This window comes from Pogoniulus pusillus, chromosome 16, assembly GCF_015220805.1.
Source record: "Pogoniulus pusillus isolate bPogPus1 chromosome 16, bPogPus1.pri, whole genome shotgun sequence".
NCBI classification, from domain to species: domain Eukaryota; kingdom Metazoa; phylum Chordata; class Aves; order Piciformes; family Lybiidae; genus Pogoniulus; species Pogoniulus pusillus.
This window is the reverse complement of record NC_087279.1, coordinates 12,626,150-12,637,517: the sequence shown is the minus strand read 5'-3', so window position 1 is coordinate 12,637,517 and position 11,368 is coordinate 12,626,150. Positions and strand designations below refer to the sequence as shown.

The following is an 11,368-nucleotide window of genomic DNA, read 5'->3' as shown; positions in this document are numbered from 1 at the left end:
TATCTGTGCTTGAGCACGGAGCTCCAGCTGAGGGGAAATGCTCTCACTTACAACCTCAGGAGAAAAGAGGTTTGACATTTAATGAGGCAAATTCAAGACTTGAGTTGCACAAAACAGTTTCCACCCAGCGTGGGCTGGATACAGCGAGAGCCTCTGTGGGTCACTCATCTCTTAAGCTGTGGAGATCATGGCGCCTGCGCTGCCGGCAGCCACCCTGCTTCTCGCTGCAGCCACCCTGCTTCACACTGCAGCCGACGCGGCCTCCAGCACCTGAGGAGAAAGCTGCTGTGGAACGGGCAGGAAGCCCTCCCTGGGCGCTGCGGCACACTGGCAGCCTGGCATCCTGCCTCGCAGCAGAGCTCCTCGGGAGCAAACCGTGGCCCTGCCGCCCCGAGGGCCCTGAGGGGAGTCCCGCTCGAGAGAGCGGGGGCAGGGCGAGGCCTGTAAGGGCAGCCAGGCGGGGGCGGAGGCCATCACCCTGCGCCTGAGAGCCGTCCCCTGAGCACTGTTGCGGCCAGCAGCAATTTGGGTGAAGTCTCCAGGTTTCTGCAACACCCTTTGCTCAGCTCCTGCTCAGCTTCCCCTTGTCAGCGGCACAGAGTGAAAAGATTTCACTGACATTAGACCAGTGTCCTTGGGATGTTTATTCTTGGTGCCTGGGAAGTAATGCCCAAGTGTCCACAGGACTGATACAGGCCTAAACCAGAATTAGTCACCAGCATCTGCCAAAGCTGTGTCCAACAAACGTTTTTTTTTATTAAACCTTTGTAACAAACTCCTTTCAAGACATAGAAAGAAGGCACACAGTAGAAATCAAGACGTAAGTTGTACCCTTCGACATGAGCCTATTGCCCACTATAATGACTTACAGTGTAAATTAACTACTCGGGTCTAGAGTGACTTTAGTGCAAGGGCAGAAATGCAGGGAAGTTCGACAGCAGTCGTGGGTGGGACACATCCAGCTCCGCCGTCAGCCGAAGACGCTTTTGGCTGGCTCTTCTTTCGGCTTCTCAAAGACTGTTTCACCCCCTGTCCGGGCCCTGCTGAACACGGAGGGTGCTGCAGAGCCCATTTGCTCTTGGGAAAGAAAACCAGGAGAGGAGGTCAGCGAAGCAGCACATCAGATCTGGGTTCTAGAACTAGTGCTGCTGAAATACATATGTACACATTTGATCCATGTTTCGTCCATCCATCAACTTCCCAAAACTAAGGCACAGAGCTCCCATCCCAAGCATGGGCAGCTGACAGCACCTGTAGCCGGTTGCTGCCATTGACTGCTCTCAAATCCCTGGAGGTACTTTAGAAACTTGACAACCACTGAGGTTCAGGCCATTCTGCTAAAAAAAGAGTTAAAATTTATCTTTTTTTCCTTATATTCTCCCATGGGTAGTAGAAAACCGCCACCAAACCAGAGTACTGGGGGTATTCAGTTCAGGCAGTCACTCTATGTCCCACCTTCTCCCCTTTAACCTCTCCCCTCCACCCCCCACTCTCCATCCACACAATTTCTGTTTCATCTGAAATGTGAGATTCACCTGAGAAGCCAGGAATCCCCTAATCTATGACCAAGCCTCCAGTCTAAAGTTTGGGTGGTCATGGAAGGCATTGATTACAATCCCAGGGCTTGGTTTGAACCCTGGTTCAGAAGGCAAAGCAGGGAGAACGATGGCTCCGAGCAGAGCCCTCTTGGCTCCTCTTGATGCTGTTATGATGATGGATGCAAAGTCTCTGTGCAGCGTGGCCAGGGTCGGCAAGCACACTGCTGACTGCTGTTTCACCCTTTCACTTGAACAGGGCAATGAAGTAGCTGTTCTACTTTGTGAGACTGCTAAATGGTTTCCATCGAGGAGACTTACCACACTGCTTCATCACTTGGTAGGTTTTGGATTTAATTTCCTGGTTTTTGGAAAGGTTTCCTCTGGCTCCTTTGAGGTCTTCTTCCTTCACTGGAGGACGCTTCTTTTTCACAGGGGCTGGCTAAGAAACAGATAAATTGCCCACACATCAGCATCTCATGCTTAGAAGCACAGGGAACACATCTGCCTTAACCCTAACATAACAGAGTTGCTGATATTCCATCAATTTCACTTTTGAGACTATAGACTCAGGTACACTCCAGATCTTTCCACAACCATGACTACACTGCCCTTCCCAAAATCTGTGGCCACTGTTACTGTTCTGAAAATGCCTTCTGCTTGCACCACTTTTGAAAGAGACAGTGGATTGCTGAATTAAAAAAAAAAATTTTTTTTCTCTGTCCATTCCTGCCCAGTCATTCTGCAGGTACAGACTGGCAATTCCATCATCTGCTCTATAGGGGAAGGAAAACCTATATTCCCTTCCTTCCTAAATTGTGCTTGCGTCTCAGTTTTACTCATCACTTCTTTGGTAAACTGGCCAGAGACCAACTAAACCAAGTCTGGCTTGGTTTAGTTGAAACAGACTTCACACTTGGTCATAAATTTAATGAACAAAAGTATCTGAGCACTCAACTGGATTATCTACATGCATGACCTGAACACATCTGAAACATTGGACTCGAGTCCCAAAGAAGGAGAAGGAAATCTAATACAGAAACAGATGCATCATCAGGTGCTGCACTGCAATATCCAAGGGCTGATCTGTTTACAGATTGTTTACTAGAATAAAAATCAGGATAATACTGGTTCATATCAGCAGTCTAAAACATTAATGGTCCCTTTTCAATTTACTCTTTCCAACACAGAATGCAAAGGTCCCACCAGGCAGTGTGCAGAGGCACAGGAGACAGAATTAAAAAGAATAAAATCCTCTCACACTCCAACAGATTTGCACCAAACCTTCAGTGGGAAACTTTTCTGACCATTTCTACATGCACAAGACTTCTAATATTTGGGTTCTGGCAGCAGTGGAGCTCACATGCATTTCTGGGCACCGCCTCTAAAGCTGAAAGTTGTGGAAGGAAACATATCCCCGAAGGCCTGCAAACGGCTGGAGGCTCCCCCAAGGAGCCTGCAGAGACAGCACATGCATGCCCGGCTCTGGTCAGGGGTGGGGTGGCTGCACTGGTGCCTTCAGCATGTATCCCGAGGGCTGTAAATTCCTGAGAGCGCTCAGAATAGCTTGCTCCCAATCCCATTTGTGTGTTGTGGGAAACAAAACATTCATCAGCTCTCTGGGGAAAACGCTCTTGAGTAGCCAAGGCAAGCAAGCTGAAGGGGTGGTAGCAACCCTCTCAAAATTCACAACAGCTTTTGGTCACCAGCTGTTTAACCATCCCTACACCCAGGGGCCATTTATCTGTAATGAAAACTGGCATGCGATGGGCAGAGTCCCTCATGCCCATGGTGTGGTCCACAGGCAGCCATATTAGCTCCAACACAGAAAGAGAAAAAATACCCTCCTTATTTTCTTAAGAAGAATACAAAACCTGCCAAAGTCTTTCACCCATTACTGGCAAGAGACAATATACTGCAAGGCTTCTTTCACCAAGCCAAAAGACCTCTTGGGGACAGAGTAAAGAAAGGAGGCACTTGAGATGCACCAAGACCCGGCCAGGCTGAGCAGAAGTGTTGAGTATCACCCAGTTATTTTAAATTAAAATCTCTCATGCTGATTGCAGGTGGATTTTCCAGCAAGACAGCTGCTGTGGATTAGTTTGCCCCCAGCTAAGAAGTGAAGTAGCTACATGGGAAGGTTATTGTGAGCCACAGAGGTAAGCCCTGGACCTACCAGCACAGGCAGCTGCCAGCCTTGCAGCTGCTAATTGCTCCCAATACAAGAGTATTTGCAAGCAGGATTTGCCAGGAGCAATTCTCTGCTGGCATGGCAGTGCAGCCTGTGCTTCATCTCCCCTGTCCCAAGTAAAAAAAAACATTAGTTCTCAAGACATGTGACTGGTTAAGTTCCTTTCTTTAGGGCAAAGAAAATAAGCCAAACTGAGTTACTCTGTGTAGTCTTGTACCTTCCTTGTGTTCTTATTCCTGGTCGTACACACCACAGAAAACTCACACTGTGTGTGTGTGGCTGCCAGGCACGTGTAGCTTGTGTTGAAAACATAACACTCGTGACAATCTCAACATTTCTAAGCTATTTTTAAGATCACTCTGGAACACTGATTATTCGGGTGCACAGTAAAGGCAAGCCACAGGTTACAAACTGAACACAGCAGTGTGCAATACAGGATTTCAGTCTCAAATATCACATCTTAACAATAACCAAATTCAGTCACTTTTTCTCCTTTCCTGTATGTCAATGCACTAAACTTTACACAGCAGCACACTTCAGTGTAGCCACAGCCTTCCCAAACTCCTGCCAAAACTTAAACTTACTGTCTGAGGAAACGCGTTGGAGAAGAAGTCACCCCTGTAAAACGTCCCAAACTAGAGCAGTGAAAATATTTTTCCCCTTCCTACATAAAAATATTTATGGTAAACTAGAACATTAAGAAACTAAATTAATTAAGCACATGCAGGGCAGCTGCTTTGCTACTTCACCAGACAACCCCTCCTAACTTCTTAAAGTTACAGAGACAGTGTTTAAATCCTTCGATACAATCAGACAAGAGCAGAAAACCTGAATATACTGGTTAATCGCAGTAACTTGCTAAAAAGCTGTTGCAAGCAAACCATCTAAACCAGTAACACGTCTGCTGGGCAGCTTGCTCCGAGGAGAGCCAGCCTCGGCCAGCTCCCTCCATACCTGTGACATAACTGCGGTGCTCACTCGGCTGGAATCCCTCCCGAGGTCGTTTGCCGGCTTCGATTGAAGGCTCTGCCGACGCCTGTTTTTTTCCTCGGCTTATATAGAGCATCTAGCATGAAGTCACGAGCTGGGTCATCTTCCCAAAGCAGAGCCAGGCGGATTCAGGTTGGGAGAGGCTGCTGTTGTGCCACAGTTTATTCTTAGCCGTGACTCGGGTGTGCGGTATTTACCGCGCCCCACGCCAGGGGATGGAGGGAGCGGGGGGCTGACGAGGGCAGACAGCTGTGGCAGCCGGGCCGCGGCGAGGAAGCCCCGACCACTACCGAACGGCTTCCTGAGGCATCTCATGGGGCTCCGCTCCGTTTATAACTTCGAAAGGCAAAACTTTGTTATGGACACAACGGTGACTCTGAATCTTCTTGATGGGGGGAACACGTGTGCTTCTTTCTCGGAGGACGTTGTTCTTCACTGCACTAAGATGATGGCAACCTAACATCCAGGGCAAAACCTTCTGCCCCAGATTGCTTCAGCACAGGGGTATTTAACAGAGGAGCATTTTCTGTGTTTTGGGGAGTTAATAAAACAGGGTATGGCTTCTGTTCTTCTACTTAAGTTGCTCTGCTGCTGGCTTTTCTGCAATTAAGACTGTAAAATCACTTTCTACTCACAGCAGTATTAGTAGATCATTTCACCTGTCAGACATTTAGGAATGGAGTACTCAGATAGGAGTAAGTTTACTGTTCCCCACTGCACAATGCAGGCAGGGGTAAAACCTTTTCCAGAAATTTTAACATTTGTTCTTTAAATAGATTATAATAGGAAAAAATCAAACCAAAACAAAACCCTCCACAACAACTCTGGAAGCATCATCCTGTTAATTGGTCCACTGCTTAGTATCACATTGGCCAGTAATTATGATACAAGCCTTGTACTTGGACATGAGTAGCACTAATCCTAACCAGACTGAATACTGTTGGTTATGTTATGATGTAAAAACCTCCCTTCTATGAAGCCATAGGTGTAAATGAGACTTATGAGGAAAATAATAAAAGCAACTCAAGCCAGTGCAATTGGAATACAGGTGAAAATAAAGGAATAACCATACAACAAGTAAGAGGACAAGGGAAATGTTTAGATATGATACCACAAAATATGAAAACCTTGTGTGGAAATAAGAAGGAGCAACAGCTCCACTCAAGTTGGGCTACAGCCACCAATGGAACCAAATGCATCTGTAGTCATTAGCTTCATTGCTAATGCAGCAGGTATAGGGCTGCTAGTGGCTAAAAGGTGGGAAGTAATGAAAGTGATGGAGGCAGTGGTGGATCAGCACTGTGCAGGTCCTGCCCAGCTGAGCTGCTAAACATTTGCCTTTTCAAACAGAACAAACATAAAGCAAGTGTACAAATCTGTAATAAGTCAAACTTTATTGTAAACCATTATACAAGGTAATTACATCAGATACCCTTAGAAGTTTAAGGTAACGCCACTGATTAAACAAGACGGTCCAAAGAGAGGGCAGCAGAATACAGCTGCTGATTTTGCTCACATAGGCTATACTCTGAATTCACTTACAAACAAACTCAACATTCGGGTTGAGACAGATACCACACAAGACAAAAACACCTACAAAAGAGTCCCTTTTTTAAAGATACTGCAGTTTTACTTTGTAAAACCATAGTAGTCATTTTCAGTAACTGAACTGGAAAACTTTACCTAAAAAAGTTTGCACACCTATGCTGTAGATGTACTCTGACTTGATGTGGTTAGATTTACTCACTTCCATTACTGTTTTCTCCTGTAAAAAGCACAGCAAAGTTGCAAACGTGGGTTAGTCAAGCACAGTGGCAGAAATTCCTTGTGATGCTCAGCTCTCAGCAGAGCAGAGCCCACACCTCCCTCCCCAGGCACAGCTGGGAGCAGAGCAGACACCTGGGAGGAAGTCACTTTGCATTGCTCTAATTTGCAACTCAGTTTCTGAGTTTTCCCTGAAGAAAAGCTATAGTACATTTTAGTTAGCAACATTAACATACAGCATTTACCTACTTAAATTAAGATGACATGGGGACTTGAACATATTAAAGCCAGAACTTGAAAACAATGTGTCAGACAACCAGGGTTATAAATTGATGCAAATGTGCCACAGGTCAGACACTAGAAACTGCTAATACATTGACCATTGGTGGTACAGTCGATCCACACCAAGACTCCTTGTCTCTCCCCTAAGTTACAAGTCCTTTCTTTTACTTTGGCATACACTATATAGCTTATTTTCAAACAGAATCACATTTTTTTAAAGCATAGCCTCAATTAAAACTTTGCTACGCGTTGTCCTGAAGTACATTTACCATTTACAGCCTGTAATCTAGTTCTTCTCACCAAAACATTCTAGCCTGCTTCAAAATAGAACACAATCTGAAGATAATGCAAGTGTTCTAATATCACTGGATCAACTCTTTGTAAATAATGTATGATTTCAGACTATACTGCCAACGCATTTCAACGAACAGTAAGACACAGTGAAGCACTAGGCACATACTTCCTTCTCATGAGTTCTTCATACAAGAGCACTTTGTCCTACTTGCACCTAGTGCAAGAATTCCAATTTTCACCTTGCAGAGGAAAACTGCCCATTTTATATTTTACATCTCCTCATTATAAAAATGAAGAGAAAGAAAACCCAGGTTTTCTTATAGGTCTAATGCCAAGATCAGAATTTATATCTTAGTAGAGAAAGAGCTGCTTTTTCCACTCTGAAGATAGGCTCCTCCTGTGACTACTGTGGTATTTAAAACATTCCTGTCTCTTTGGCCCCATATAGTGCTTTACTACATCATCTTGCTAGGCTTATCAAAGTCTCACAGCAAGTGACATTTAAGCACTTAAGAGAGGAAAAATTAGGCGTTCATATCCCTTTGTTACAAGAAATTGCTCCGTAGTGCTTTATATTGTTTTGTACTTGGTCAGTAAGTTTGAGGTCTGCTCAAGACAAACGTTTTACATGATTAAGGCCATAATTGTATACTGACACTTCACAGACTAAACATGAGACTAAAAACAGAAATAATAATTTTGATAATTAACTGGAGAAAAGGAAGATAAAAGTGAAAGCTCAATACAGTTAAATTTGTGTGTGCTGCTCAGTTACCTGTGATGGCTGAGGAGGACAGTGGTAGCTGTGCAGTGGTATGGAGCAGACACTGAACAGCTTTATTTCACTATCTGAAACAAAACAAACCCTACCCTAAACAAAATAAATGCTGACATATGCAACAAGGGGCAGTCCTAGCTCTAAATCCCTTTGGAAAAGTGGGCTGTGAGACTATCCTGTTGATGAAAATGGATTTCTTGAAATACTGTGCTTTAGGAGACACGCACCCACCCAGTGGAAACAGTCCAGAGAAGATGCAAGTCACACAATTGACAAAGAAACTCCAGAAACTACCTAAAGCAGAGGCAACACTGATTAGGGACATTTCCCCACCCCTCCCACCTCCATTTCAGAATAACTCAAGCTTCTGTTGTCATTAGTTTTGAGATTTGGTCTAAAACAAACACAAGTATTAAACTTATTGCAGTTAGTACATTTCAGTGCACAGTAACAGAGGTCAGTGGCTCAATTAGACTTGCCAACATTAGGTTGGGTAAAATGTCCCTTCTAGCAGCTGGACACACTGAAGTGTACCTGAAGTCTTAGGACACTGTTTTTACCTCGGCAGCCAAGCAGTGAAAAGGAATGCCTGAACAGTGAAAATGAGAATGGGAGCACACAGTTCAGTATTTATTAAGGCCCAGAAACCCCTTTTCAGTGGTCTGGATAATAAATCGCAGTAAGGACTTACTAAATCTATAAAAAAATCTTAAAAAAATCTTACAAAGTTCTGAGCAGTTTTCCAAGGAAACTGTTTGGTTTAAGGCTTGGGACGTTTCTGATGTCCAGATACTAGAACAGATTTGCAATTAAGGTATGTTGTCACCTCTTTGACATATGGCCTTGTCCTGCACAAGGTTGCACCAAGCAGGGGAAAGCTGTCAGAAACAATAACTATGAAAACAGGCAGAGCCAAAGGATGTCACTGAAAAGATGTCTGCTAGGTTTCAGGTCAGCATATGTTGTCAATTATCAGAGAACAGACACTGAGAAGCACAACATTTCTGTAAGAACTACTGGATTATACCTCTTGGGGTTCTGGTGTTTCAGTTTTTTAATGCTAAAGGGTAAACAAACTTTCTGGAAATTAAATAGGAGAAATCTTCTTTGTTTTTAAAGCACACTAAATAGAAGATTACTTTGCCAACAAAAAATCAAAGGATAGAGCAATTTGCAGTTGTAGCACAATTGCTTCCATCGGATCATGGCCCTGTAGAAGGAAGACTATAAGAAACGTTCTCTCTTTTGAGAGGTATGCACAAGAGACTTGCAGAAACAGAAATAATTCGAGTCACTCATAGATATTAATGTCACAAAGTAGCAACTTAACAGGTTTTCGTTATACACTAAAGTGCACGTTTGTCAAATATGCAAACACAATCTCCTGATAAAGAAAGGTATTTCCAAATTCTGTGCTCAAAAGCACGCTTAGGACTGCATTTGGAGTGATATTTGGTGACTTCAGCAGTGATAGAGAGCTTTTCCCTTTACAATCCCTTTGTCTTAAACCAGAACACAAGGACCAATAAGATTTTCACCACAAATCTTTTGACCTGTTCTGCACAAAAAAGGGAATTTTCACCCTTTTTTTCGAACAAAGCAAATTTTTAAATACAACTGTATGAAAATATAACTTAAATATAAAATAGTCAAATAGATTTGAGGAGACTTGGACTTAAAAAAAAAACCCAACTCTTTATTCCACCTATTAGTTCCATAGGTACCTGGTAGCAAGTAAACATTGGTACTTAAAAAAATAACATTAAGTTACAGCTTGTAACCATAACTGTTCTGCTCTAGGAATTATGCTGCAAAAGCCAGTTTTAGTAATAAAACACACTCCTTTAATGTAGCTTACTCTGGTGCCTTGGTGAGAACATCTCAATCTGTATCACCAGTAACCACAAGTGAAGGATTGCCCTGTTTCCTAGGATCTTCTCTGAAAGGTCAGATACGCAGTCCTCAGCCGTGGTGTCTTCACAGGTGGTGACAAGACATTCTTGCATAATTGGTCAGTGTGTCTGTAGTGCAACTGAACTTCTGGAAGTCTTTCAACCTTTTGCATTCTGTTGGTAGACCTTGCTTTTGAGTCAGTTTGTATGAAAAGGGAGATGCAACTGCAACAGCAAAACCCACTGACTGAAGTTTTTGCCATGAAACCTGCAAATGCACAGGTCAGGGAATGTGTCATACAGGCAGACCAAAGCGATGCTTCTTTTTCTTAATGGGCTTTAAATTGGTTAGTCTATGTAGGTCTTCTTCAGCGTCTGATTCCTCCATCTCATCATCTGCTGAAATAAGGATCTAAAAAGAAATCACAGCTTCAGAGTGACATGGATCAAAGCCACACTCTTTCTTCACTCTAATGCTAAGATTTTCCTTTTTTAGTGCTTGCAAAGAGCCTCATTATTTGCTCAAGGAAGTGCTTACAGGACAAAATTTGGATTTATTGCCAGTACCATCAAAAAACTTCCCCTATCCTACCTGGAACCTCCAGTAAACTGGGAAGCATGTATATTTGTCTCTACTGCATCCCTGACTCTAAGCCTGAAGAGTTGATCCTAGCACCTGCAGAACTGTGAAGGCAGCCCTGCTGTTAGAATCAGACAGCACACAGAAGCTGCCTACCACACTGGTAACGTGGCAGCTGTTTTACACCAACAGGAAAGTTACATAGACCAACCAAAGCTAAACCACCTTACCTTCAAAGCTACCGCCCATGTGCTGCGACTGAAGGACGGGGAGACAGCTTGAAGTTCCAATTTCACTAGGTAGCACACAGGGATACATACACTATCTTGGCTTAAAGCTTTACTTGTTGATTCGTCATTTTATCATGCAAAAAGTTGTCTTTTCTTCTAATCTATAATCTGTCTGCCACGTCTGGTTCCCGTGGAGCAACAGTCTCACCATACTCAGATAACAAGGTCCTGTTTCCTTGCTTCTTCTAATCTGCAAGTTCTCATTCTTCTCTCTTGCACAATGTTCAGGATCACACTGCCTCAGGCAGTTTGTGCCCAAGGCTTAACAGTTGTTCTACACTAACAAGCTGTGATCCTACACCCATGCTCCAGGTGAACTGAGACTGTCCAATTCATATAATTTAGACTAAAAGTATGCTGAAGCAAGGATGTAAATAGTTCTTGAAAATCAGTTGCCTCCATGTGCTAGTTTGGAGCTAGCTAGAATGTTTTGGGGAGAAGAACTAGAAAGAAAACAATGGTGATGTCTACTTCGCTCATAGGCTTGCTGAGATGTATAGGAACAAGAAATAAAAACATCAGATAACACACACTTGGCACCACTCTCGCTTGGGCTGCTGGCTGAGCTGCTTCTCTCTAACCTCACCTTCCATTTTGGGCTAACCCACTTTGCTTTTGAACCTCTCTTCTTCCTTGGGACTGGAGTAAGTATGAGAGGGGTAGGAGGAAGGTGAAGGGGCGGTTGAGAGCCCCTCCTGGGGACTCAGGTTTCTGGGAGGGGAGTTGTGTTTCTGTATTACCTTTTTACCTTGTATACTTCTGTATATAACTG

At 43.7% G+C, this 11,368-nt stretch overlaps 2 protein-coding genes across 4 annotated transcripts in view; both read right to left on the bottom strand.

Annotated features, from left to right (window-relative positions):
• Positions 1 to 736: 736 nt before the first annotated feature.
• Positions 737 to 5,014, bottom strand: MUSTN1 (musculoskeletal, embryonic nuclear protein 1). Its single transcript, XM_064156536.1, has 3 exons — positions 4,681 to 5,014; positions 1,857 to 1,977; positions 737 to 1,077 (listed from the first exon to the last, which is right to left on the bottom strand). The coding sequence occupies exons 1-3, from the start codon at positions 4,687 to 4,689 to the stop codon at positions 971 to 973; spliced, it is 237 nt and encodes a 78-aa protein (XP_064012606.1). The 5' UTR covers positions 4,690 to 5,014; the 3' UTR covers positions 737 to 970.
• Positions 5,015 to 9,509: 4,495 nt separating this feature from the next.
• Positions 9,510 to 11,368, bottom strand: part of STIMATE (STIM activating enhancer) — a 31,509-nt gene continuing 29,650 nt past the window's right edge. For 2 of the 3 annotated variants that reach the window (XM_064156532.1, XM_064156535.1), the window contains exon 8: positions 9,510 to 10,138. In XM_064156532.1, coding sequence (XP_064012602.1) covers positions 10,022 to 10,138 — 117 coding nt within the window. In that variant the 3' untranslated portion in view covers positions 9,510 to 10,021. Of the gene's footprint in view, positions 10,156 to 11,368 lie in introns of all 3 variants that reach the window. The other variant, XM_064156533.1, reaches the window with a different exon arrangement.